General features: G+C 39.1%; 1 protein-coding gene across 1 annotated transcript in view; it reads left to right on the forward strand.

Annotated features, from left to right (window-relative positions):
- The window catches only part of TP53BP2 (tumor protein p53 binding protein 2), a 50223-nt gene that overhangs the window by 20991 nt on the left and 1398 nt on the right, over positions 1-27834 (forward strand). The window contains exons 2-17 of the mRNA XM_086745814.1: positions 265-412; positions 5261-5374; positions 7145-7224; positions 8186-8287; positions 11032-11206; positions 12636-12817; positions 13198-13362; positions 13793-14030; positions 15699-15827; positions 16223-16359; positions 17144-17633; positions 17992-18773; positions 20622-20759; positions 21338-21471; positions 22465-22631; positions 25662-25861. Coding sequence (XP_086601940.1) covers positions 265-412; positions 5261-5374; positions 7145-7224; positions 8186-8287; positions 11032-11206; positions 12636-12817; positions 13198-13362; positions 13793-14030; positions 15699-15827; positions 16223-16359; positions 17144-17633; positions 17992-18773; positions 20622-20759; positions 21338-21471; positions 22465-22631; positions 25662-25861 — 3381 coding nt within the window. The remainder of the gene's footprint in view (positions 1-264; positions 413-5260; positions 5375-7144; positions 7225-8185; positions 8288-11031; positions 11207-12635; positions 12818-13197; positions 13363-13792; positions 14031-15698; positions 15828-16222; positions 16360-17143; positions 17634-17991; positions 18774-20621; positions 20760-21337; positions 21472-22464; positions 22632-25661; positions 25862-27834) is intronic.

The raw sequence follows: 27834 nt of genomic DNA on the forward strand, positions 1-27834 counted from the left end.
GGAGCAATAGGTCCAGATTTAAAACAGGACAATCCTCCAGCAATGTAATGTAGTTGAGCAGAGAGTTACCTCTGTAATGTCTTACTTGCTTGTACCTTAAAAAGAAATTTGGTTTTGTTTCAAAATTCTGCAGGCACAGTAGTTGATAGCAAATGATACAATTGTGTTGAAAATAATGCATTTAATGAGAGGATTGGGACTCTGATGTACAGTCTAGCTTTGTGTTCTAAAGTAAGTGTGTACTGTTGCCTTTGTCTTTTCCAGATGTTTCTCACAGTGTACCTCAGTAACAACGAGCAGCACTTCACTGAGGTGCCAGTCACCCCCGAAACAACCTGCAGAGATGTGGTGGAGCTGTGCAAGGAGCCTGGTGAGAGCGAGTGCCACCTGGCTGAAGTGTGGTGTGGCTCAGGTAGGTTAGGCTCACACTTTGTGAATTACTGGGCATTCACTGCTTCTAATAAGGTTGTGCATGGAGACCTGACAGACATGGTCCTGTCCCAAAGGGTTTCTGCCTTACAGTTTTGTTAATCTGTTGTCAGACCTGCTGTATGATAATGTATCTACAGAAAGGCTCACACATGCAAAAGTGAGTTAAAAGCAAAAGAAGGAGAATCCTGCATGCAGATGTTCTTATGTGTATGCAGCCCTTTTCTGACTCAAATGAGTCTATAAAAGGTGTGGGGGAGTTGTTTTATTTTCCTCCTCCTCCTCCCCACACTGGGATCCCAGTGGCCTCTGGGGGGGTTTTGAAGTAATAAGTATCAGTAGTTCTGTGACCCAGTCAGAGTCATTTCTTCAACCCCATAGCCATTCATTCACTTGCAGTGGCAAAGGAAAACTTCAATTTTCTGGTGACATCTTTGTTGTTCCCCATCATGTTAATTGAGTTTGGAAGGGAAGGAGTGTTATCACAAGTAGTAGGAGTTGTCTGATGTGAAGTTCTCTAGAAAAGGTGTGTGGTGGGTGGGAGGGAGGATGTAGAAACTAATTTTGACTGTCCTCTGTCCTCTTAAGCCTGTGGAAGTGGGTTTTATGTATGTGGTCGGTTCTGGCTGGTGGGTGTGGTGGTTTTTTTTGTTTTTTTGTTGTTGTTGTTTTGTTTTGTTTTTTTTTTCCTGTGTTCTTGCTGATCTTGTCTTGGAAGTTCAGATCTCCGTAGCTTGCAGTGCTCTGTTGGAATTAGAGAACATGTCAACAAGCAAATCAAAAGCTGAAGTGTGGCTAACTTTTCAGGGCTTAAATAGGAAAGGACTCTTGACTGTCTTCTGTCTCCATGGCACTTGTTAGATACTGGTAGCCATCCAGAGGTGTGGAACAGATGAATCACAGACAAGATTTTAAGTAATGAAAAATAATTATATTTGATCCAACTTTTTTTTTGAGATACTTCAACAAAATATAAAAGAATCATATGATAAGGGCTTATGTTGCTGTCTTCCTCTGCTGTTGGCTCGGGCTCAAACCAGTTCAAAGAAGTCTTTGGTCAGCTGGATGTTTGTTTAATAGCATGAGATAACTCAGGTATCTCTTGATTTTTAGTCCCTTCTTACAGAGATGTAATGTTTCTGATATTTCTAAGTTTAAAAAAAATGCAACAAACTTTTTTTCTTCTTCTTAGAAAAGAAAGTATATTTTCTTTATAAATTATAGTAAAATAAAATCACTAATCCAGAATGCAAAGGATTCTTTTAGTTTTTATTGTAGATTTGTCCAACTCTTTCTAATCAACACAATACCAAAGTCTGCAGTGAAAGACAAGTAAAATAAAGGTTTAGGTAAAACCATTGAATTTATAGTTAGCCTTAGTCCCACACCCCGTTAAAGAGCACAAGTTATAATGGCAAAGGACAGGGTTCTCGTGTCGGAGCTCTGCTAGAGTGCACAGCTTCTCTCCTTGTATTTCCTGAACCTGGATTCTTGGTTGGCTTTTGAGATGTTGATATATAGTATGCTAGAAAGGGCAGCGAGATTGTCCTGAAATCAAGGGAGAGCACCTATACTGAGAGGCAAGTGAAGTCTGGCAGTACTTGGTCTTGTTAAGCTGAAAAGTGAACTTCTGGGTGAGTGGGACTGTGTAATACTTGGAGGTTTATTTGTAAAATCAAGTTGTCAGCCTCCTTGGTACTCAAGGAGAGGAAAGAAAATAATCTGGATGCAGAAACATAAAGCAGAGATTTTTTTCTGAGATTAGTCTGTGCGAAGATGTAATGAGATACTGGAAGAACAGATATCTAAATGTTACTTGCGCAACTATTGTCATAAGACCAAAAAAAGTACCCTCCATTTATGCAGTGAAAACCCTGACAATTGTTTTAGAAACCAAATTGTTCTTGTTCCCTTCACTAATCCTGTCATATTTACTAATTATTTACTTCTCTATACAAATACTGATGTGTTTGTGTGTAAAACAGTACAGTTCCAAATTGTACTTTATAATAAAACACGCAGTAGTCTCAAATCACGTAATGTTAAAAGACTTGAGTACTGGATGAAGTACATGCATGTCGTTTCACATAAAATATATCCTTTCTTAAGCATCTGTATAACACCCACTAGCAACCATTTGCAAGATATGTTTTCATGTGTATCTTGGAATTTTTTTTGGGGGGGGGGTGACAGTGGGGGAGAGAGATACTTTTAGCTTTTACCTAATCTCATTTTAGATGTGAGCAAAAGTTCGCTATCTTGTTTTGTCAAGATATGCCATGACTTCTATTTTGTTTGCATTTTTATACCGAACAAATTAAACTTCTTCTGGGGAAGAAACAGATTTGTGTTGGAAAATTACTTCTGAGACTCCAGTTACTGAGATCCTTCTTAGATCACTTCTCTCTCTCTTTTTCTGATGCTTGCTCAGGAATTTTAGCTTCTGTTGTCAGACCTCATTAAGTGCACTTTGAAAGATTGCTGCAAGTGCGCTTGAGGCACTCTGCTCCCTGAAGGGGCAAGTTTACTGCTCTCCCTGTCCTCCCAGTTTTGCTTGAAATTTGATGAGTATCAGGGCAAACTTTCTTGATTTTCCTATTACTGCTAGAATTAGGCGACTACCTTGGCTGCTGTGGAAGGCAGTCGAAAGGTGTATGTGTGTATAAAGATTCTGCTGCCCACCCCGCCCCTTTTGAGACGGATAAGGAATGGAAAAAAAAAAAGTCTGATTGTTTGTCCTTTGTTCTTGAGCTTTCCAAGTGTAGTTTTGTTTGGTATTTGAAAATCTCTTTGACCTTCCTTTGAAGTCCTTTGAGTGGTATTGACAGAATCCTTGTGTAAAGGGCATCTCCCTTAATTATAGAGTTTCAGTTGAAGTATTGCTGAGCTGCTACAAATCTGTCTCGTAAGCCTGCTGTATGTTCTTTAAGATGGAAATCTGACAGTGCTACTGTTGGTTTTTTGGTTTTGCCATGTTTTTTTTTCCCTTGAATTAAGGTTTAGCAGATGAAGAGCCTTTTTAGCTGTCTAGACAAGTAACCGCCAAGAGACTGCTTTTTCTGTAACAGTGACCTACTTGCTTATTCGGTAAAGCTAATCTCTTTTGACAGTGACTCCAGAAATTTTCCTTCTTAGATTGCTTGAGCACAGCTGCAGCATTTTCATTTAAAGAAACACTTTTATATTGAAAAGAGCTTTTAACATGCTGAAAACATATGTTAGTGACTCCTTTTCTTATGAAACTGAAAACATTTATACTTACCACCAACAATTTTTTCTCCTGAAATGATTATTCCATATTAAGATAGTAACTTTGAAAGACTTTCCATTGAACATGAATGAACTACTCTCTGATTTCTTTCTTTTATTATTTTTTTTTCCTTTTTGTCCCCTTGCTTAAACAATGAAACGAAACATCCAAGAGAAGCAACACCAGGAAAAATGAAACTGGTGTAAAAGTGGTGGTATTTAATTTCAGTCTTTGTCTGCTTGTCTTATTTCTCAGGCCAGAACAATATATTCTGTTTGTCTGGCACCTAGCAGGCACAAATGGACCTAACCTATTCATGAGTCTCAGATGTTGTCATAAGATACTATGACAGTATCCTGACTACATAAAGTCGACTACTATAATATATTGATAATGTTTGCCATTGCTTTTAACACAGGTGTAAAAATGAATGCTAAAATGTCTAGAATACCAAAAGCAATTGGTTTTATATAAAGGTTTAGAGGCCAATAAGTAATTCTAATTATATCCTCTCTGTGTGTAAAATTTGGAAGAGCAGTAATATGGAAAGGGAGGAGTACTACTAAATGAAGGCGGTAGATACAGACTCCCACTGGATTTTTGTAGTATGAAAAGGCAATAAGTAAGGCTTAAAAATTAGAGATGTAATTGAATACTGAACTTGGGAACAAGAGTAGGAAAATAAATTCAGTGGACCTTGTGCATGTAACTTTTAAAGAAACTTCATCTTAACTGTCTGAAAAGATTAGCAAGTTCTTATTGGGATTGAGCCATGAATCCAAAATAGTTTGGCTTTTCCAGATTTATCAGACGTGCGGCTTTTGAAACATGGGTAATCTGAACTTCATCAAATTTGCTGTCTGGGAAAGTAAGCCGGATCTATGGCTGACAGGAGCTCTAGGAGAACACTTGAAGTGACAGGAGCTGTGATGGCTTGCAGAGGATCAGACCCCTTGGGTACTGCCTAGGAGTCTCTTCAGGGTGTTTGGTGCTTCTACCTGACCTTGAACACAAGGGCTGCAATTCAGCATTTGATTGCAATCCTTAGGAAGTGTTAAGAGAATTCCTCTTCTCTGAGAGCTTGGAAATCTCTTAATTCTCATTGGAACAGGAAGTAAATGAGTCCCTGTAGGAAGTAGGGCAGAGGAGCCCTTGAAGATGGGGTGGGAATCTGGGAAATAAGTTTGTCTGAGCTACCACAGAAGTGGAGCAAAAGGTATGCCAGCACACTGCCTGCGGTGGTAAGTGGGTGAGATGATTTGCAAATACCGAAACTAAGGCACTTGAGCTGAAGGCTCTGAATTGCCTGTTTGCTTCCCTTTGAGCTGCAATGATGCCTCAGCTTCTCCCTTTGGGGCGGACTTTTAAAAGGCTATATCTGCTTTTCAGAGGGTTTGGTTCAATTTCAGAAGAAAGGAAAGGTAGAAATGCCTTGGGTGAGGGCAAGGGTTAGGTCCACACACTGAACCTGAGTAATAACAGGTGTTCAAGTGAAAGATAAAGGACAAATATTTTTGCTTGTTTTGGTATGTGCCTAAGCTACATAGGGATGCAGTAATCAACTGTTTTTTACCTTTTCAGAACGTCCCATAGCCGATAATGAACGGATGCTGGATATCTTGCAGCGCTTTGGCATGCAGAGAAGTGAGGTTCGTTTCTTTCTTCGGCATGAACGCTCTCCCTGCCGGGAAGCAGGTAGGTATTGATCTCAGCTGGTTCACTTGTCTAAGTTTCATTTGATTAAGGAAATGGCTTGCATATGTTATTTGTTAATGTTGGTTGTCAGTATGGTGCTGCATTCCTTTTTCGGTCTAATTGTTATTTTCTTATGAGTGGGGAATGCTAGTAATATAAAACTTGTTCATTTTAGTAAAGTCTTCATCCTCCCTTGCGAGATCTGAGGGCATTAATCCAAATGGAAACTTTAGCAGATTTTCTAGCCTGGTCATCACCACAGCATCCCAGAGCATCCTCTGTTAAATATATTAGACACAACTAAATATGTAGAGATCTCTTCTTTTAAATTTAGTAATCAAACTGTTGTCCAATAACGTAATTTAATATTTAGGCTTAGGATGTTTCATCTGGATAATATTTTACCAAGGTGGTAAACTTAGCATGCTTGGCAAAAGAGAGTTCTTCACTGTTTCTCCCACAATCTACACATTTGTATTAGTTTCAGGAATAGAATTAAATGAGCTGCCTACTCAAGTTCTCTGAGAACATAATATCTGTGCATTATACATCTAAATGTGAAACCTACAAAGAAAATTATTTTGCTTTTCAAGGTTTTTCTGTGCATCCCATGTTAATCTCTTCAGTAGAATCCTTAAGACTTTTACCTTTAAATCAATCTAATGGATTCTTTTCCTCCCCTTTTTCTGTTTTCGTCCTTGGTAATCTTCCTCAGTATTGCAAATACTCCATTTGTGTTAAGTGGCATTGTGACCAGCATATGTTAAAATGGTTAAATATATCTTGATATTTGAAATGTGTAATGATGATAGAATGAGTACATAAAAAGTTAAAGCTGTGCCATCTCTGTCTGCTAAGGATCTTGCACTGCAGTTTTGTTGTCAGGATGTAATTTTTCAAGTCCAGGGTACTGGACTTGAAATGCCAGGATTATTGGCATTTTATTGGCCATAGCATTGCTAAACAATACATTTGAGGAAGAGCAAATGAATAGTTAAGAGCTCTGCAGTTAGTCTTGCAGGAATATGCCCTTGAGATAGGTATCAAGTGGGCAAGAAGCTAACAGAGATGGCTTCATCCTGTAGTACATGTATGTTCTACAGGGAAATGAGTGAGCTTGTTATTTGGCATCTGAACACCATTTGTACCTGATTAGATGGAAACGTTAAAGTAGGATTCCAGTTAAGTAGCATCTTTACGGTCGCAATGACTGCCAGGAAGAAAAAAAAATTGTGCTTTTGAACTTCATGTGCAAATAATCAGCTGTAGATTAAATGGTACATCTTTCGTGATAGGTGCCTAACTTTTAACTATTGTTATTCATGTTCTCTGTGAGACAGTTGACAAAGGCACACCGGAACATCTAGATGCTGGTTTTAAGATATTGTGGTCTAAATGCCTCTGTGAATTAACCAGATATTATTGTGTCATTTGTGGAGGGGAACACGTTCTTGTAGCTATTAATATGTAATGCAGACTTACTAGGGGCCTATTGACTGAAATAGCCTACTGTTGGTTCAGCTTTTTGTTTGTTTTTAAACAGTCTTATATCTTAAAATAAATGTTGACATTGAACAGCAGCTTCTTCATAAAATATCTTGTCATCAGTTAAGTTTATCTTAGTTGTGAGAGCATGGGAAGGACAGATGTTCAGATGCTAAACCAAAATGATTGTACTGTTTCTCCTTTTGTATTGAGAGCTATATCTAAAGGGATAAGAAAAATCGTAAAATACCTTACCGTCTTTGACTATCTTGTATTTCTGTGTAGGGACTGGACAAAGATCTCAAGATCCAGCCTTAAAAAGAAATGGTGTGAAAGTGCCTGGTGATCGAAAAATAGAAAATGGAGTAAGTGCTTGATGTAATGGCCAGTATAGTGAGAATGGAGGCTTCCCTTCCTTTGAGACACTGGTACAAATCCTACCCTGGAAACTAAGAGACTGTCTTGGAGAGATTTCTAATGACTGCTTTAAACCAAACACAAAGCCTCTAATAATTATCACCCTTGATTTCAGTTCTTAAGAATCTCTAAGATGCGTTGGCTGTCATATCCACGTTTGCTGCTCTGAGATCACCCATACGAATTGAATACACTTTCCCTTTCTACTCCCATTGAAAATTTCTCTTGTTTTCCTTCAGTTCATTGCTTATTTTCATGTTCAGTTTTGTGCCAGAGATCCCTTAGTTTCAGATTTCAAATTGAGACCAGTTAGTGTTTCAGCGTTGAAGTCATTGTCTGTCACTTATTCTTTCTCCAGAAGATATAAATATGCATATAAGATCGAATCAAGATTCAGGAAACATGTGAACAGATAACTAATGTAATAATAGTGCTACCTTTTGAAGGTGGTGGGTTTCCCCCCCACACTATATTTAAACTTCCCATTTTCTTCAACTTACGTTGAAGTGCTTTGAATTGCAACAATACACCTACGACCACAGATCCATCCTGCCGTGTGCTGAGCGTTCTGGGCTCAGTCAGTCAAAGCTGATTCATGCTGAGCTTAATTATAAAGGGCTTTGAAACACCTTTTTAAAATGCTGCTGGGATTTTGCTAGAAATATTAATGTTTCAAGAGATGTCAGCTTATGTGTATTGCTGGATTGGGCTACACTTGTGTATGAGCTTGCAACTATTTATTCTTTTACTATGGAAATATGCCATTTCTTTCTAATTATTTTATTGGATACTCAGTTGTTATTATTTTTTAAAGACCTATAGCATACTTTTCTGCAGTAGCACTATTGAATTGCACACTAGCCAAATTAAAAATTCTAGACTTAGCATGCTTTGAATTTTCTCTGACAGGTCAGTGCTCCAAGAATGGATATGACACTGGCTGAACTTCAGGAAATGGCATCACGCCAGCAGCAGCAAATTGAGGCTCAACAGCAAATGCTGGCTAACAAGGTGAGTTTGGAATGAGATTGTTTACTACCAGAAACAAAGGTAGTAAGAGTCGCATAGGGTGGAGGGAGGGTGGGGGATTTAGGTGTTTTTCACCTCATATAAAGAGGGCTCCCTCTCTTTGGCTCACTCTTCTTAAACTTGAAAGTCAACCTATGCAAATATCCAGTAATAAAACATTAAAACAATGCCAGTGATAGAAGTGACCCTGTAGCTTAGTAAAAGGGTAGAGCATATAACATTAATACATTGTCATTCATCTGCCAGCCCTGTTTATCCTCCGTGTGGTGACCAGCCATTCACTGGTTTGATCACTGAACAATGCTTTTGTCTCTGGATACAATGCTGTCCTATAATGATACCTTGCTTTCTCCTGATAGAGTTCAGTGTGCCTGGTTTCCTGGGCCAGCTGTCTGGAAAAGATGGCATGTATGTGATAAAAGTAACTAGGAGAGTGATTTATAAAATGCTTGCTGAACGATAACAGAAAAGCTAATGAAAAGCACACAGGGTGCTTCTGAATCATTTAGGGGAAAAAAATACTCTGAATTCATCTGCAGAATGCTGGCATGGATTTAATATTTGTCTTTGTGTTGTTGCTGCACACTACTTTTGGCAGAGAATCATTAAATGCAAGCTTATCCTGAAGAGCACTCAGCTGTCTGGGTTCATGAGCTCCCATACCTTTCAGAACGTGCTCTGAAGGGGAAGAAGGCTGCTCTGGGGCTCTTGTCTTCCTGCTCTTCCTCTATCTCTCTGTTTTTCTCTCCTTTTGATATCAGCTGGGTTCCCCCCGCCCCTCGCTATGTTCAGCATCTTGTTCAGCTCCTTTGGCTTTCTGAAATATCTCAGGGAAGTGCTTTAAACTGTGGCTTTCTAATGGTTCCGCAGCACCAGCAAAGTGGTACTGTGGCCTGTCAAAATAGCCAATAAAACTTTATTTCTGTTTTATGGTAAGAACAGGTATGAAGAAAGTGCAGCTATAAATGTAAGACATCAATCAACCAAATGATTAGAGTTCTCACTTGAATTTAACAGCACAGTTAACACCTATTCTGCCTTGATTAATTTGCCAAGGCTGAATGTTGCCCTCTTCTCAGTTCCAGGTGGGATGTGTAAAATATTGGAGGAGCCTAAACTTTCATAACTTTTGTCAGTTTCACTCACAGGTGATGGTAATAGACCTTGGTCTCATAAATAACACTATATATATATGAAACTAGAAATAGGAATGTTAAATATATATTTACTGGAAAGTGAGTTGTACAGGACTTAAAAAAAAAATAAAAAAATAAAAAAAATTACGAGTTCAAGTCTGGATAGCTACCCAACAGGTAGGTGTCTGCGGCCTGTGGTTTGAAGAAGAGTAGCCTTGTGGGTGTCCCACTGGGAGATTTTTTTTGGTTGGTTGGGTTTTTTTTTGTGGTTTTTGTTTGTTTGTTTTTGTTTTCCCCCCCATACAAAGCTGCTTTCCTAGATGTCTTTTCAAAGAAAGGCTTTGCATTGCCTCTTTCCTGCTTTCTGAAATCAGGTGCAATACCAAAGATAGATTCTGAGGGGGGAAAATGCATTTTGTTTTCAGACATCAGCTGTAATATCTATTTTTTGACATTTTCCTGCGTGGGATTGACTCTAAACTAGTGCATATGCCGTAGGTGCTGCCTGGTTTTTTTTGGTTTTTTGGTTTTTTTTTTTTTTTTTTTTCCAGAAGGCAAGCTCAGTTTTTGCTTTCTTTTTTTATTCTAAGTGCACAAGAGTCCCTGTTTCTAAATATGACTGATGATTTTTTGAGGAAGTGTTGAATTCTAATGTTAGTAAGCAGTGCTAGTCTTGACTGTCAGTGGTGCTTGGGAAAGTCTTAGTAGTTCTCCTACGACTGGAACAATCTATCATCTCCAGAACTGGAAGCACTGTGTAATGACCAGTGATTTAAAGGAAGTTTCTGTAGGTGATCTAGTGGTTTCTTTTAGCTCTAAACTATAGAAATCTCTATATAGAAATGGATAGTGCACCATTTTACTCTTATGCTCTTGGAGACTCAAAAGGATCCTCTCCACTAAGATGATGTCTGTTGTATAAATGGGGGCCAGGTCACTGAAGGCTTTTCTGTGTTGTGACAGTGATGATTGTTACCAGGAAATGGTAAATTTTCAGAGCTTTGGTGTACGATGATCCCCCATCTCAAGGAGGTTCTAGCAGAACTACTAAAAGTATCAAGAGTGCTGAAAATGATCAATAATTTATGTAATACCTTCTATATAAAGAATGTCTAATATTCTCCAGCATGACTTAACAGTGATAGAGATATGATAGAGATCTGTAAAGTGCAAGTAACATGGAGAAGGTAGAGAGGAAATAATCATTAGCTCTTGCAAGTCAAGAGACAAGTAGAGATTAAATGATAATTTGATGAATAGCGTGGAACACGAATGCTAAATTTTTTCTTAGGCTTCAAAGGGTTTTGAACAATTTCATGGAAGAATTTTCCAAGGGCTGTTAGACATGGATACCACCTCTGTTTCAGTGGGTTCTTGAGCTACAGATTGGTTGTACCTGGAGGACTGTATAGGGACAGAATCGGTACGTGTTTGCTCTGTTCTCTCAAACTTCCCTTGATGCTCCAGGAAGTTAGGATACTAGGCTAAAGCTGATCTGAGCTGTGTGGTGATTAAGTTTTGAAACTATTTTGGTCACTAGCTTACTGTATATTCATTTAAAAAAAATAAAATTTCTTGTCTTGACTGCAGGAACAACGTCTGAAATTCCTGAAACAGCAAGATCAGCGACAGCAGCAGCAAGCTGCTGAACAGGAAAAACTGAAGAGATTGAAGGAAATTGCTGAGAATCAGGAAGCCAAACTTAAGAAAGTGAGAGCACTGAAAGGCCATGTGGAGCAAAAAAGACTCAGCAATGGGAAATTAGGTGAGTTGCTGCGTGGGGAAGGTAGCCTATGATTTTTCATGAAGGATGGTTCTTGGAATGCTAAAATTTCTGGTGATTTTGGTGATTCAGAGAAGGTATTTACAGCTTTCCAGGAAATGTTAATCTTGACAATTTCACATCTTGTATTTACCAAGAAAACTACTGAATGACCTAGAACAAAATATATTTTATTTTTATATTTTAAAATACCCTGCAAGGGCACCTGGTATTTTGAGCCTAGCATATCTGCTCTTTAATTACAGTGCAGGTTTTTTCCTTACTTGAATACCTTTTGTGTACTGTAGTAACTTTTTCCGTCCTTGATGTAAATACCCCACACGTTCAGCATGTTTCTTTCTTCTTGTCCTGTAAAAAAAGCTTGGCCTGATACCTATGTTGCCTTTTATGCAAGAGGTAACTTAATGGCCAAAGTGGCTGAGGTTTTTCTTGAGTACGGAAATCTGACTAGTGTCTGGCTTGCTGCCGTACTAGCTGGGTGCTTGCAGTTCAGCATGTTGATGCAACATTAAATATTTATTTCAGACTTTATATCAACACACATTCTTCTGCCTACCTTTTCTTCCTCCCCCTATACATATGTACAGAACTTGTCATTTCCAGCTGGACTCAAATGAAAATATATTGGTTTATTAAGGTAAAATATCAATAGATTGTTTTATTAGGAAGCATGGTGCTTTACAGATAAAGCAAAAGTGTTTTTTCTATGAGGAGAATGCATCTTCTGTTTGGGTTCTGTTGCACAAAATAAACATCTGTTTAAAGGAATGAAAGGGTGGTAGAGTAATACAAGGTCTTGGAGCATGTGTATCTGTTTCCCTGCACCCTCCTCAGCAGGTCTGGTCTTGGTACTAGCTTAAACTCTTACTGATTCCTTAAACTTTATTCTATAATGCAACAGTTGTGGACAGTGGGAGCAGCTGATGACAGCCATTTGTAGTTGACCCTAAAAAGCTCTCTGAGGCTTTGTTTAATATAATAGCTTGAGTGTTTCATCATTGGGTTCCTACAACTTAAATTCAAAGTTTTAAATATCGTAAATATGCCTATTGGTTGAGTGTCTTTCAGCATTAAGTGAATTTAGGCTTCTACAAATGAAATGCAGACTAGTAACGTGGTTTTATTTGTTTCTGTACTTCAGAAAGTAAAAAAATGTTCTTTTTCCCTTCTCATCAGTACTCTAAAGTAGAATTAATTTACATAGTCTTGCTAGTGTGTTTGCTTTTACAAATGCTTCAAGGAAGAGCTGGTTTGACAGGAACCATGAGTTTGCAGCAGCCGACTGCAGCGTCTGTGCAGCACTGCTCCAGAGGCCGGCAGAGAGCTCTCTGTCCCCTTAACTGCTGCCTTGGAAGCAGCCCACGCTCGGCTGTTTCTCAGGGCAGCTATTGTGCTCTCTCGTCCTCTCCAGTGGAGGAGATTGAACAGATGAACAGCTTGTTCCAGCAAAAGCAGCGCGAGCTGGTGCTGGCGGTGTCAAAGGTAGAGGAACTCACCAGGCAACTGGAGATGCTGAAGAATGGCCGAATTGATGGTTACCATGACAACCAGTCGGCTGTAGCTGAGCTTGACCGCCTGTACAAGGAGCTACAGGTAATGCAAAGCCAGCTCATGAACCACAACTCTAAAGGCTTTTAAGTTAAGTTGGTTGGATCTTTTCTTGCCTTGTCAGAAAGAAACTACATTGCTCCTGTTCCTGACAGAGCTGCTTGGTTTCCTGTGTGCTGAGAATGGAGGGTTAGTTGTACTGGGTTCAAGGTAAACAGGGGAAGGAGCATGCAGTGTGTATATACCTTTCCTTTCTGCAAAATTTCTCCAGAGAAAGTAATCTGAGTTTGCCAGCATGACTTGACTTTTTAGAAGGCTTTTCTCTTTGTAGCTGTTTCCTGTCCCCTATCCTGAAAGTTAATTTTTTTTAAATTTTTTGTTGTTTTCCTCTCCTCCCCCCTCCCTGGCTTTGTGAATTTATTCAGTTGAGGAACAAACTGAACCAGGAGCAGAATGCCAAGCTGCAGCAACAGAGGGAGTGTTTGAACAAGCGCAACTCGGAGGTGGCAGTCATGGATAAGCGTGTTAATGAACTGCGAGAGCGCCTGTGGAAGAAAAAGGCTGCTCTGCAACAAAAAGAGAATGTACCAGTAAGTGTGGGATATTTAATAAGAAAAAATCAACTTCATTTATGGCTTGTACAGTCTGAAGTAAAAACTTGCTTGTGGGGAAGGCTGTTCAGATGCTAGACTTGTTTTTATCCATACGTGGTAGAAGTCTTGTATTATTAAAGTTGTTTTCATGGTACATTGGTGTTAACCTACTTACTCTTTATGGTCAAGAACTCTTCTTATGCTGTCGTGGATTTTTTTTTTTTTCTTTTTTGCTATTACTACCTCATGTTTATATCTTTTAAAGATTTTTCTTTTTAAAGCAGCATTGTTAATATTGGAGTATCATTTTCTACTTGTTTGATCCTTTTTGACTTCTATTTCAAACTGATGGATGGATACAGCAGCATAACATTATTTGAATATTATTCTTTGCGCCCCCCCCCCCCCCCCCCCCCCCCCCGGCCAGGTTTCTTCAGATGGGAATTTACCACAGCCAGCGGCTTCTGCTCCAAGTCGAGTGGCAGCAGTAGGTCCTTATATCCAGTCCTCTACTATGCCACGTATTGCTTCCAGACCTGAACTTCTGGTGAAACCAGCATTTTCAGATGGGTCACAGGCTTTGCAGGTACCTGATGGTCCACTAAAAACACAAACTCTGCCCAACATGAGAGCTGGGAGCAGTTCACAAGCTAAAGCTCCTGCAGGTAACAGCTTATGATTAACATTTCTCCAGAAATGTTTTTTTCTTTTCTACCAGCTCTGTCTTTGTGGTTTTTTTGTTTGTTTGTTTGGGGTTTTTTGTTGTTGTTGTCGGGGTTTTTTTTGTTTTTTTTTGGTTTTTTTTAAAAAAAAGTATGTCAGTCTTTCTATTTGCAATTTTCCTGCACCAGTGAATGTATTTTATAAGCACTGGGGTTATATGATTCAATGTGTTATAAATTAAGTAATCCTCTTAGTGAGCAATTTGAGTTGTTATACAGCATAGAATGTAGGAGGATTTTTCTGTAAACTAGTGATTTATTTATTTATTTAAAGACTTCTAAAAAACTATAGAACTGTGTTTGAGTTTCTGGAGGCAGTTTTAGGACATAAATGGTAACAACGTTTTGCCTGGACTTGGAAAATAGCAAAGCCAAGTTTTTTTTGATTCTGCATTTTGGAGATGACACATGTAAAGGATTAACCAACATTACAAGAAATATTATAAGGGAAGCAGTTGATTGTAGCACAGAAATAGCAATAAACTTGCTGACATGTTAATGGCATAGGAATATGGAGAGATCTAAGTCCAATACTTGTCATGAGGCTTGACCTCTCCTACCTGGAGTGTCAGTGGAGATTTGCCTGGCTTCTCTCTGTGGCTTTCTCCTATGAGATACAGTTCAGCTCTGTGAGAATAGAAGTCTGGAGAAACTGGAGAGTTGCAGGTATCTCTTCTGTGCTGTCTTGGGAGGAGAAGACTCACTTTTCAGCTGGGAGAGGAGAGAAACTCTGATCTTCCCAAAAGAAGAAAATGGAGGCTGAGCTTATAGAATAATTCTGTTTATTTTTCATCTATCTCCCTCCATCTCCAGTTCTGGCAGATATCATTAAAGTTGCCATGACATAAAACCAGTGCAAGTGTGTTTTGCTGTACTAGAAAACGTGGAACTGTTTCATTTTATCTGGTTTGCAGATCATAAAATTGGAGTAGAATTTTAGCTCTAGTCCATATGAAATTTGAATTTTTGCTATAGCAATGTGTGATGGTGTTCTGTTTGAACTTAAACATCACTTTCTTTTTTTTTTTTTTAGCATTTGTACAAAATGACTGCTTTCCTAGAGAGATAGTATCCAATACTTTGTCAGAATGAAACGTTTCTCCTGCTGCTTGTCATTACAATTTGAATTTAATATCACTTACTGTACTAGATACATTGAATATACAGGCAATTTTTCTTCTGTTTTGGGTATCACTGGCAGGTTCTATTTATGCTTTAAAGCATCATGTTTTTCTTTACACAGTGTATCTTTCTCATCCCTTCTTACCATTCTGTGACTTTTAACTTATTGTAAATATCCAAGGAAAATTTCTTACTAACTGGAAAGAAGGCGGTCTAGAGAAGTTTCCTGTCTGAATGCTGCAAGTGCAGATGTGCTAGAACAAATAGTTTTGCTGCTTCTTTGGTAGTTGTTTTTGAGCTTGATTTTTGCATTCTCTTTTTAAAACAAACAAATGAGTGAAAATCTAAAGTGATAGGATTTATAGCAGTTAACCTGTGTATGATGCTTGTTCGCTGTCTAGACCTGACTCTTACAAAAAACCTACCTGTAATAAATAAGTCAATAAAAGCATTATTTTGGTTTAATCTGTTCTGCTTGTTCTCTCGTAGGTTCTGTAGTCCCTAGTGCAAAATCTTGCCCATCTGCCACTGACTGGAGTAGTTCAAATGTAGATAATCATATTAGTCAAGGATCAGCCTTGACTTCAGCAAAAGGAATTGTGACTAGTGAAGGACAAGGTATGTTCTTATGTACTTGCCTAATCTTAAAATATGGAGAATCTAGTTAATGATACCTGTATCTTCTAAATGCTTCAGTAAACGTGGAATTAATTTGAGAGCACAAAAGAAATATTTAAAGACTGTTGCCATGTAATGCTTAGTATGGTGTTGAAGGGATTTAAAAACAAAGAACAACCCACCAAAACCAAAACTCCTCTCAGGTGGTGAAATAGATACTAGTGCCTTCATACGTGTTCCTGTTCAATTTGCAAGATGCAGCATTTGGCTGGCCCTTGGGCACTTAGTGCAGTATCCCTTGCATACGCTGTATCAAATATTGCACAGAACAGGACTCTTAATCCTCCAATTGTGTTGTTCCTTTTAAGAGTCTTCCTCTCTCTCTCTAACAACAGTTGAAGGTGAAACTTTTTTACGAGACAAAGAGAAGAAGGTACGTCCATTCTCAATGTTTGATTCTGTGGACCAGTCTGCTGGGCTCGGCACACTGAGAAAGAACCAGAGCAGTGAGGATCTCCTGCGAGAAGCACAGGTATGCAGGAAGCTTCAACTACCATGTTCCATCTGACACGGATTACGACACAGCATTTCAATATTGCTGTCAGGAAGCCTTGAAAAGTACCTAGGTCTTCTTTTAAAAGACTACTTATAAGGAAAAAGGTCTTTTTGTCTTTTAATAGCAGTTGGTAACTCAAAATTGTTCCCTATGGTCACTGTGATGAAAACCTACATTTTAACTGAATACATAAAAATGGCTGTGTTACTTGTACTAGTGTGTACACATGTTATTACCCTCCCCTGCCTCCCTCCTACAAGCACTTGCATGGGGTTTTTAAAATGATTTACACCCTTGTTTCACTGTTTAATGCAGCAGTGTCCTTCAGCTGTTTGATTGCAGCAAGACTTCCCACCTAAATACTGGCATGAGGGCATGATTTGATCAGGTAGGGGTGAAGTAACTTAGAAGAACTAGGGATGACAAGTGCTCTGTTTGAAAACAAGCTTCTTGCCTACAGATGCTACTAAGCGCTTCTGCTGTCTCTAAAGAAATTACTATGCCCTGCCATTGCTTGATGTTTTAAACATAGCTGCTACGGAAAGAATTAAAGAAAATAGATTCAAATTATAAACAACTGTGATGATAAAATGTTTCAAGAAGTCTCCTCATGTTTTCAATGATGTTGTAAACAGTACTGCAGCAACAGTAAAAATGCTGGATACTGTGTTGTTCTTTGAGGCTCTTTGGTCCTTCACAGCAGAACTCCTAAAACAGGTTTTGCTGTTTAATCTTAATTAACTTTTTTTGTTTCTTTCAGGCAGCCAATAAAAATGTAACAAAGGTTCCACCACCTGTCCCCACTAAACCAAAACAGATAAACTTGCCTTACTTTGGTCAAGCCAGTCATCTGCAACCTTCTGATACTAAGCTGGACGGAAACCTGCAGAAGATGCCTTTGGCTATTCTAACTATGGGGAACAAACAAAAAACAGTGGCACAGCAGCCTTCGCTTCCTTCTCAGCAGATACAGCAAAGAATTTCTGTACCTCCTGCAGGTCCTTCCTCTAGCCAGGACCAAATCCTTCCTTCCTCCAAACAGGAGAGTCCCCCAGCAGCAGCCGTGAGACCTTTTACCCCTCAGCCGTCCAAAGAGACCTCACTCCCACCGTTTCGAAAGCCTCAAACTGTGGCTGCAAGTTCAATTTATAGCATGTACACGCAACAGCAGACTCCTGGGAAGAACTTCCAGCAGGCAGTGCAGAGTGCTTTGACAAGGGCACAGACCAGGGGACCACACTTCCCAAGCGGTACGCATGTGGCTTTTTACCTCTTCTGTCTTCATAAACCTCAGACAGCTGTACTTTTCCACCTGGTTTGTGGGTACAAAGCTGCTCCTCAGGGGAATTAAGCAGGTTAGTGCAGCTGTAAGAAACTTAGGTGGATCTTACATGCTGAATGTCAGTGTTAATGAAAAGTGCAGAATATCTGTCTTGCATTTGTGAGATAACTAATGGTAAACCTGGTTATCAGATTAATTTTGTTCAGTTGACTGTAGTATTCTGCTGCCTTGCCCTAGGTAGGTGAATTGAGTTGCATGTTCTTTTTAGGTTTGTTGATCAAGTATTCACACTTACTGTTTTCCCACCTCTCTGAACTGCTTCACAGTGTATGGCAAGCCTGTGATGGCAGGAGCTGGTGTACAGAATCAGCTGCCGCAGACTGAGAACGTCTACTCAAACCTCCAAGGCAAGCCAGGTAGTCCGGAGCCTGAGATGGAAACAACAGCCTCTGCTCATGAGAATCATGAAACAGAGCGAATACCCCGTCCCCTTAGCCCGACCAAATTGCTACCTTTCTTATCCAATCCGTACCGCAACCAGAGTGATGCTGATCTGGAAGCACTACGGAAAAAGCTGTCCAATGCACCCAGACCACTGAAGAAACGTAGCTCTATTACTGAGCCAGAAGGACCTAATGGCCCCAATATTCAGAAGCTGTTGTATCAGAGGACCACCCTGGCTGCAATGGAGACTATCTCAGCTCCATCGCATCCCTCCAAACAGACAGCATCAGCTGCCAGCCCTGAAAGCCCAACAGAAATCCCAAATCCTTATCTAAGTGCAGAGTCAGAAAAAGAAACAACTACTTCAATGCCAGAACCAGCCATTGCTGAAGAAGCAGAAAACACACCAGCAGATCAGAGTGAAGCTGTTCTTCCCTCTGTCACTTTGGACACTCTACCTGAGGGAGTATCAGATGGTGATGAACTCATGCAGCCGAAAATGGAAGAACCAAGCCTCGAAGCTCCACTGCCACTGGAGGTATACATGGAAGAATATCCTCCATACCCACCGCCTCCCTATCCATCGGGGGAACCAGAGAGTTTGGGAGAGGACTCACTCAATATGAGACCTCCTGAAGTTACTGGACAGTTTTCCTTGCCTCCTGTAAGTATTAGCCTACAGCTTGGGTGCCCTGTCAATAAGTGATCTCAAGCTCTGCCATAAATCCTGTGCATTGTGTTGTAGAGTTTAAGCAGATGTGGGAGAACAGTCACACAAATGAGCTAGAAGTCTCTCTGTGGGTATCTGTTCTATTTGTGTGACACTCTTATCTCCAGAGTGAATGACAGTAATGAAAAGTCTCTGTTGTCTCTAGAATTAATGACACAATGAAAAGTTTCAAATGGAATTTGATATACAAATAGTAAAACTCCAAAGCGTACTTCCTTCTTAAGAAAAAAGAAAGTTTGGTGGGTTTTTTTGTGGTTTTTTTTTTTTTTTTCTTTTGAGGCGTAGATATAGATTTCACAAACATATTCCACTATTGCTGATATGAGGTGGAAAATAATTATCTTAATCCTGGATTGCATTTGTTTATCTGAAAGTGCCTTGCTTGAAAAATATAGAAAACAGATTTCTTTAGTTTCTGCTTTAAAAACTCATTTGTAGACATCAACTGCTTGCACTTCTACTGAAATGTTTTCTGAATTTTTCTTTGGAACCTGATTTAACCTCAGTCACTTCTCAAGTTGCATCAAAATGGAGTCTCTTTGGGCTAAGGGTAGGCAGCATTTTACCATCTTGTTTGTTTTGGAAGTTTGTATCTGTGTGTGTGGTATGGTGTTATCTCACTGTTGTAGAACAGAAATGCTTACTGCTTTCAGTTCCTCAAAGAGTTTCTTTTAAAGCTGATCATGAATAGAATTTTAGTAATTTGATACATGAAAGTGTTTTTTCCTCCATCACTTCAGTGCAGAGGACATAAAAGCTTTAAATGTGCTTTTTAACCTTGTAATTTCTGCATGGAATAGTCATTGCATGTTTTCATGCTTTGAAGACTTTGTCCTCGCTTCCTTTTACAAGGAAACTTGAGCGTTAGGATTTCCTAAATTGTAAGAACTCATTTCTGGTTGGTTTTGTAGTAGTTCTGTGATGATGAGAAGAAACTGGCCCAACTTCTTGATTTCGTATTTAAATATTTGGGTTGTGCTGACGGGCTCTTTCTTTAAAAAGCCTGTACTTCTGATATTATGTATAAATCAAAGGCAAAAGAGTATTTTCTGGGAATCTCTTCTTATATATCTTCACATTTTTGCTCTTGCAAAACATGAGTAATTTCTATTCATCTTTGCCTGGACGTCTGTCAGAAATTTACATACCCTTATGAATAGTGTTTGTTGCTGCTGCACAGCCAGCTGGGGAAGGCACTGAGCTAATGCATGCATATTCTCTAAAGGAGAGTACAAACTCAGCTATAGAAATACTTGTTTTCCAGTATCACTGGGAGCATCTAAAGCGTTTCTACACTTAGTTCTATATTCTTTCCAAAACCATTTTCCATAACTATTTATTTTCCTGTTAACCTCTGCTAAACTTAGGAAAATGTTAGGAATTTAACATTGGTGCTTAAAAGCTAGTGTACTTCATGGAGTGTACTACTTGGTTTCTGTAACAGTTTTGAAAGCTAATGCTAAAAAAAAAAAAAAATTACATTGTTTTTTCCTGATCTTCAGGGATTTGGAACTTCTATTGTTTTGTTGTTGCATTTGATCAAGGTGACTTCTGTATTTGAGTTGAATAGTGACCTTGCCTAGAGATAAAGGCAGAGATCTTTCATAACTTTCCTAACCTACTGTGTTTGTAATGTGTTGGGGAGTTGGTAGGAAATAGTCTAAATTTAATTTTAAATACTGCCTTAATTGGTCATTTCTGCTGTCATTCCCAAATAAGCAATTCTGTATTTTTGTTCTTCCCAGAAAAAAAATGCCTGTAACTTGTGTTACCTTTTCACAGGGGAAGAGGACAAACTTGCGTAAAACTGGCTCCGAGAGAATTGGGCATGGAATGAGAGTGAAATTCAATCCCCTTGCATTACTTCTGGATTCATCTTTGGAGGGGGAGTTTGATCTCGTGCAGAGAATAATTTATGAGGTACAAATGCTCTCTTACAAGAGAGAATAGCAATCCTGGTTCAAACTGGGAAGTTGCAGCTTTTCTGACTGACGAAGCTAAAATAATAGTGCACAACCTAGATCTGCCCTTGAGGAGAAGTCCTAACAGGACACTTGGAGGCTGACTAAGTGTGCTAAATCCGCACTGAGTATGTAGCATCAAGACTCAATTTGCAGGGTGAATTTTTCCTCATTTTTTAGTAGTGTTTCATCTCCTATCTGGTACGTTGTCAGATAATTTGATAAGCAAAATTCATGTGAATTTTGCTTACAGTTAAATAGGCAAATATCAGAAACTTGTTATAAATGCTTTTATTAAGATACTATTTCTCTGAACCACTTTAGGTTCTCACTATTAAAAGGAGGCTGCAAGCTTATATGTGAGTCCTCTTGCAAGATTGGTTACTGCTGTAGTTTTCTGCCTGTTGCTCATGTCCTTCGTAGAAATATGGCTCAAAATAATATTTCAGAACGAGACAACTCATTTTTATATGTGAAGAGATGTTTACTGTAGAGAACTTCACTGGAATGTGAATGGCTTATTTTCTGACTGAATAGGTTGAAGATCCTAGCATGCCTAACGATGAAGGAATTACTGCACTGCACAACGCTGTGTGTGCTGGGCACACAGAAATCGTGAAGTTCCTGGTGCAATTTGGTGTGAACGTGAATGCTGCAGATAGTGATGGATGGTAAGGCCTGCTTTTAAGTGGTACTTTACAGATGCTCTTCACAAGGCTCAGAAGGTCCCTCACTTTGCTCCTGTAGAGCTGGCAATGACTTTTCCACAGTAGAGCAACAGCAGTTTTCTGTGGGGCATGATATGAGAACACGCAGAGGAGAAAATATGCAAATTATATTGGTATTTCCTATATCAAAAAAGTGTTTGTCTGAGGCCCAGTAGGGTAGATACAGTTGTCAGGAAATTGCTCTGTTTCTTTGAGATATTGAAGAGAGCTAATGGGCCATTTGCTGAAATTCCCTGCTCTGTGAGACAGCCTATAGGTTACACATGCTCTGAGCAATATTTAGCCCTGCAGACTCTCCTCAGTTCTTTGTCCAGTACTCAGACAACTTAAAACCACAACGAAGCAGAAAAACAAAACCTACAAACTAGGCTTGGAACTGATAATGGGTTACAAATCCTTCTTACAGATACCTAGGGAGCTTATTTACAAAAGGTTGGCATGGGGGGGAGTGATTTTACTATTATTTCTGTCTATAATAAAAGCATGTAAGGCCCGAGACTGAATAAAGATGCTTGTGGTCCCTCAACCACAGTAGTTATTCCAATTACCTGCTCTTGTCACCAAGTTGAGTCTTGAAGTAATTGTCTAGATTGTAAGAGGCATGACGTAAGGAAGATTTCTGAGTGTGGTTTTTAATACTGATTTATTTTTTAATTTTTATTGCCTTAATTAATGTTCTTAAAATGTAAATGGATTATAAAAAGGTAGCATAACTAAAGATCCATACGGAAACCCAGCTTTAGGGCTCAAGCAGCTCCCAGTAACTCCAGTTATCTGTGAAAAGCAATGGCTCTTGACATCCTGGGTTAAGTGCTTCTGGTGGGAAGCCTTCAGTGATGCAGGAGTGATTGCTGGAGGTCACACATGAAAGTGGTTTGTATGTAAGCACTACTATGAGCAGTATAAGTAATGTGTTGTTATCTTCTTGGCTTACAGGACCCCATTACACTGCGCAGCATCTTGCAATAATGTGCAGGTGTGCAAGTTCCTGGTGGAGTCGGGTGCAGCTGTATTTGCTATGACCTACAGTGACATGCAGACAGCTGCGGACAAGTGTGAGGAAATGGAAGAAGGCTACACACAGTGCTCTCAGTTCTTATATGGTAGGTGGTGACAGCTGAGTTCTGGAGTGTGCTAGGGACTCACCTGGCACTTTTTGGTATGTTTTTGGTTAAGGAGTGGTAAGTTGCATGCTTAGGTTGTACACCCATGACTCGTTTCTCTTGGAAAGAGAGAGGTTTTAGCCAGCTTTTTGTCACACAATGAGGTCCATCGAGACTAACTTTATAATATTGAATCTACAGAGAAGGTCTGAGTAATAAAACGTTCCCCTACATCAAAAACCTTTGAAATAAGTAAAAAGCGTACATGGATAAATACGTTACGCGAGGCAACAGTTAAATAAATCTTACCACAGAAGTACTTTTTCACATAAAAACAAAAGTGTTATGGATATTTTGGTAGGCAGTTCATATCTGCTACCTAGTGTCTTTAGATGAGGAATATTTCTTAATGTGCACTTCAGAACCAAGAAAAGTAATGTCCTTAATGGACATAAGTAAGCACTGAATCTGACACTTCTTTCTTCTCTTGCGTTTAAAAAAAATCCCATATTAAATTTAGATTTTATTCAAATAGTAAGACTACAGGGAAACTATCTTTTACCAGAGAGGATGAATTCCCCCTAGGGTGTGATGAGTATTAGTCAATGAGATTTTAAATTACTTTACTGTGTGTTTTGTATGTAGTTCTTGTCCCCTAGGCACTGACCAGCTGGAGTGTCATCCATCTGTAAGAGGTTAGAGCAATAGCAATGTAATATGGCATAAAAAGCCTTTCTGGTTTTGTGGAACGTGTGAGATCTGAGTTTCTATAAGCTGCTCAGCCAGCATATTTCAAACAGTCTGTCCAGCTGTCCTCATTAAGCTTGAAAACTGTATCTCTTGGTGCTAAATACATAGTTTTCCCTATGAAGGGAGGAAGCCTGTTCAACTAGCCTGGAAATCTGTGGGCTAAGCAAAATTCCATTTAGTTTTGTATCCATACTCCAGTGGTGGTCATCAGCAGCAAATGCCCAAGGAAGATTGTAGGACTAGATTAAAAATAATAATACTTGTCCAAAATTTCTTACTGGTTTTAACTCTGATGTGAGTTATGAGATGGTATCTTTGTGTAGCATAGGTCTTGAGAAATATTTCTTTCAGGAATTTGTCTAATTCTTAAAACCAGGTAAACAGCCCACAAGATCCTGTGGGAAGGAGATTCATGGCTTTATATAACAGCATGAAGAAACACCATTCTTTTTTGTTTGTGGGGTTTTTTGGACCCACCATCTGGTGATCTCACTTGATACTGGTTTTTCTTGAGTTTGGGATCTTTTTTTTGTGTTATGAGATATTTTTCAATGGGTCCTGAAAGAACTGTAAGGCTTTGCCTTATTGCCGTCTTTTCCACATTGAAACCACTGAAGCTAAGGTATCTCTTGATACATTGGCTGTTCAACTATCAAATTTCCATACTGTTCCATTAGGAATTCATTGTGTTGCTAAGACTGTTTTCTGGTTGCCATAGTTATTTAGCCAGTGAATAAATTTCTTACTATCTGTTTCTTGCTGTAAAACAAGCCCGGGGATGTGTTATCTGTCTGTTTCCAGAACATTAAAACCTGGCCCTCTAAACTTGTCTGTCAGGTGAGAAACCTTGGTGTAATTCATTGTTTCAGCTAATCCCTTTTTGTTGTAAATGATGCACAACATTGAATATAATCAAGTACAGGTACGTTTAAATAAAACTGCTAGTCCTTTAGCATTGATGCTACTTAAGTATGTAATTTTTCACTTTCTAAATTTTAATGCCTGTGCTGTCTCTTAGAGCATGTTTGCGCTGCTACCCTGGTGTGACTGTTAACGTTTCTTTTAGAAGACCAGACCTGTTGTGTGAGTCTTCTCTTTGTCTGCTTTGATATTCAGTGCTCAGTCTTACCTTCCACATGGGTGCAGAGCACAGCTTTTGCCAAACCTTTAATCATTCCAAATGCAAAGCAAGGGAAGAGTTTCTCTGAGCAGAACTAAGTGTGCAGTGGAAGTAATTTAATTTTACATGATGAGCTGGTATGCAGAAATAAAGAACTTGATTTGAGCAGATGCTTCCTTTAGCAGACGTAGGTAAGAATCCTATACAATAGGTTGTAATAGGTAAGAGATGGAAAGGGAAACTGAGTTTTGCGATATGATGTGCAACATCCTCTTTGCTCCTGGCATTACCAAAACCAAACAAAAAAACCTTATCGGACGGACCTAAGAGAAAGTTTTTGTATAGCAGTTGATTAAGATACCTCTTCTGGTTTGCTGCTTAGAAGCTGAGGAATACATACAGAAAGAATAGTATTTCAACTTTGGCTACAGCTGTAAAATGAGCAAGTTCTAAATAACATCTGCAAAGTGTATGCATGTACTCCAAAACACCAGAAGCAATTTAACAGAATTGTGTTTCTGAAGCCAGTGTTTTTTAAAAAAAAATAATTTAAATAGTGGCAGAAATTAAAAACTGCCGAGATAAGTGTTTTGAGTTAGCTGAAAGCAGCTGGCAGGTAGTAGACGAATCTTTCAGGTATAGGTCTGAGATGCAACTTGTTTTAAAGTTCTGAAGTAAAGTAATGCGGGTGGCAAATGACACCTCAAGCATCAAAATTACAATGGTGATCAACGTAAGCAAGTATTGCTATTTCCCTTTGACAGAAAAAGATTACTGATGACCTAAGAGTAGAAATAAGTGTTTATTGCTCACCACTTAGGTGTAGGAAGTGTGAACACTAGCACAAAAATATAATCTTTTATCAATCAGTGCTCCTCTCCCCATTTACCTTGTATTTTTTGGAACATGTGTAAGGAAGGAATCTGCCTGCCGTGTACAAGGGCTAACTTCAATGCCACTTGTTCCAAGACAGATTTTTCAGTAGGCTGCTGACAACAAAGTGCTAAGTGTGATAGGAATTGAGGTTGTTTTTTTCTTCTTGTTGTTGTTCCTGGACTGCTCTCTAGTAAGAGTACAGCAGTCTTTCCAACTGTTGTTGTCTTCTCTTTTTTTTTTTTTAAACATTTTTATTGAGCTGCTCTGTGTTTTTAATGTTGTAGGAGTCCAGGAGAAAATGGGGATAATGAACAAAGGAGTGATTTATGGACTCTGGGATTATGAGGCTCAGAATGACGATGAGCTCTCAATGAAAGAGGGAGACTGCATGACAATCCTGCGCCGGGAAGATGAAGATGAAATTGAGTGGTGGTGGGCACGGCTGAATGACAAGGAAGGCTATGTTCCCCGCAACCTGCTAGGGGTGAGTCCTTGATATATCCAGAGTAAAAAAACCCACCCCACTATGTGGAGTATACACAACATTATTCTCACACATCTACGTTAGGTGCAATTTTACAACTCAAGAGGAAGGAGTTGATGTTCTCCATTTATTCATTTGGGGAGCTGGATACCTTGGCCAAGTGGGTTAACACTGTCTGTTAGATACCTAACACAGATTATTAATGGGTGTGTAAAAGAACAACATGTAACACCACCCTGCTATACATAGCAGGTTCTAATACTAACCTTGTCTCACCATCTTAGAGAGAAAAAAAAAAAAAAACAACCCAAAACAAACAACTTACCTGAACATGATGTGTGCATAAGATTTGATTGAGCATGTGAACAGAACTGTTTCCCCCTCTTTATACAAAAAGTGATATGCTAGCACAAAGGGCCTTAAGAACTGAAACTTGTATGAAGAATGAGTCACAAGTCCTTCCCGGGTGTACACGGGGCACCTTGTGATCAGAGATGGTTTCACAGAGAGTTTTAAGACAAACACTGCAAAATTCTATGGTTATCTTTTTTCCCTAGTGTTGAAAAAGAGATCACATTGCCAAATAAAGGCAGGTATTTGTTTTCTCCTATGCTCCTTAAGTGACATTTAACGATATGTCAAAGGCTTTAAATTAATGGCCTCTCCTTTCCTCATCACCTTCTGTACTACCTCTTTTATTAAAAGCAACTGTATACAAATAATAGATACTTCCAGTTATGTCCCCATACTTCTCATGGCTGAGTTGCTAGAAAACTATAGCAGATGGACACATGTATAAAAATTCCACTAAGCTTTTTTTTCTACATATCCAGTTGCCCTACTGCTGGAGATAAGAGATTCTGCCAATGCTAAAGATTAACCACTGTGAATTTTAGCTGATTGATGTATGATGCTTGAAAGAGGCTGAACCTCTTTCCTCATGCAGATAATCCTTACTCTAAAACTGGTTAGATTTTTCAGAGCAACTATATCTAATGCAAAATCAGTTTTGATTTCCATGTCGCTTTCAGGTCAGGCCTGCCCACAATGTACTGTAAAAATTCTCCCTAACACAGTACTTCTGCTCAGTTTTTTCCTTTCCAAATGTAAACTTTTCTAAATTGAGACCAGCCATCAGCCCTGCACAACAAGGCCAGCTTTTTTGTTTTCCTGCTCCAAGGTGAATTGTGCACGGGCTGTTACTTCATAAGCTTGTGCACTCAGCCTGCGCACAAGTGTGTGAGAACACAAGGAGCATCTGTGCTTCTGTAATAAAAAGCACATGGCAGCACAGCTTAGCACAACACAATCTGAACAGAACCTTTGGGGAAAACTACTTAAGCCCAGTAGTAACTGTTACACTCTGTGTCTGTTCAGTTGGGCTAGTACTGCTACTGAAGTATTACTGGACTGTTCAATATAGCAGCTGAAATCTAGGCTAAGATACTCAGCACAGAGGAACGTGTTTAGTAGCTTGATATGCTCTTACAGTAAGTTGCATTTTTGTTACAGCTGCTTTGTCCTTTTGCAGTTAGGTGCACTGAATAAAAACAAGGATGAAATTATCTGCATCAGTACTCTACCCCTCTTTAGTGACTCACTAGCTCCCTAAGCTGTGTGAGAGCTCTAAAACTGAATGCAAATAAGATAATGCTATCAAAATACTGACTACTTAATACCAAACAAAACCTTTTGAACACTATCAGGTGTTATGCTACTGTAATTGAGTTCATCTCTGCTAGTGGTGAAGTCATTAGCAGGCTGAGACAAACTTTGTGGGTGAAGTTGTTGATCTTCTCTTAATCATGAGCTGACCATGAAAAAGAAGAGAGAAAAGGGTATCTTTAAGGAGAACTTTAGCTGAAAAAAACCCTAGGATATGCCAGTAGCCATGCTTTGTAGAACAGTAGTTGTTCACAAAGCTCTTTGCAAGTTGGAGCCAAGAACTTCCCCAGCTTCTCCGCACTGCTGCA

The sequence above is a fragment of the Chlamydotis macqueenii genome, chromosome 3 (assembly GCF_036417535.1).
Source record: "Chlamydotis macqueenii isolate bChlMac1 chromosome 3, bChlMac1.mat, whole genome shotgun sequence".
Classification (NCBI taxonomy): Eukaryota; Metazoa; Chordata; class Aves; order Otidiformes; family Otididae; genus Chlamydotis; species Chlamydotis macqueenii.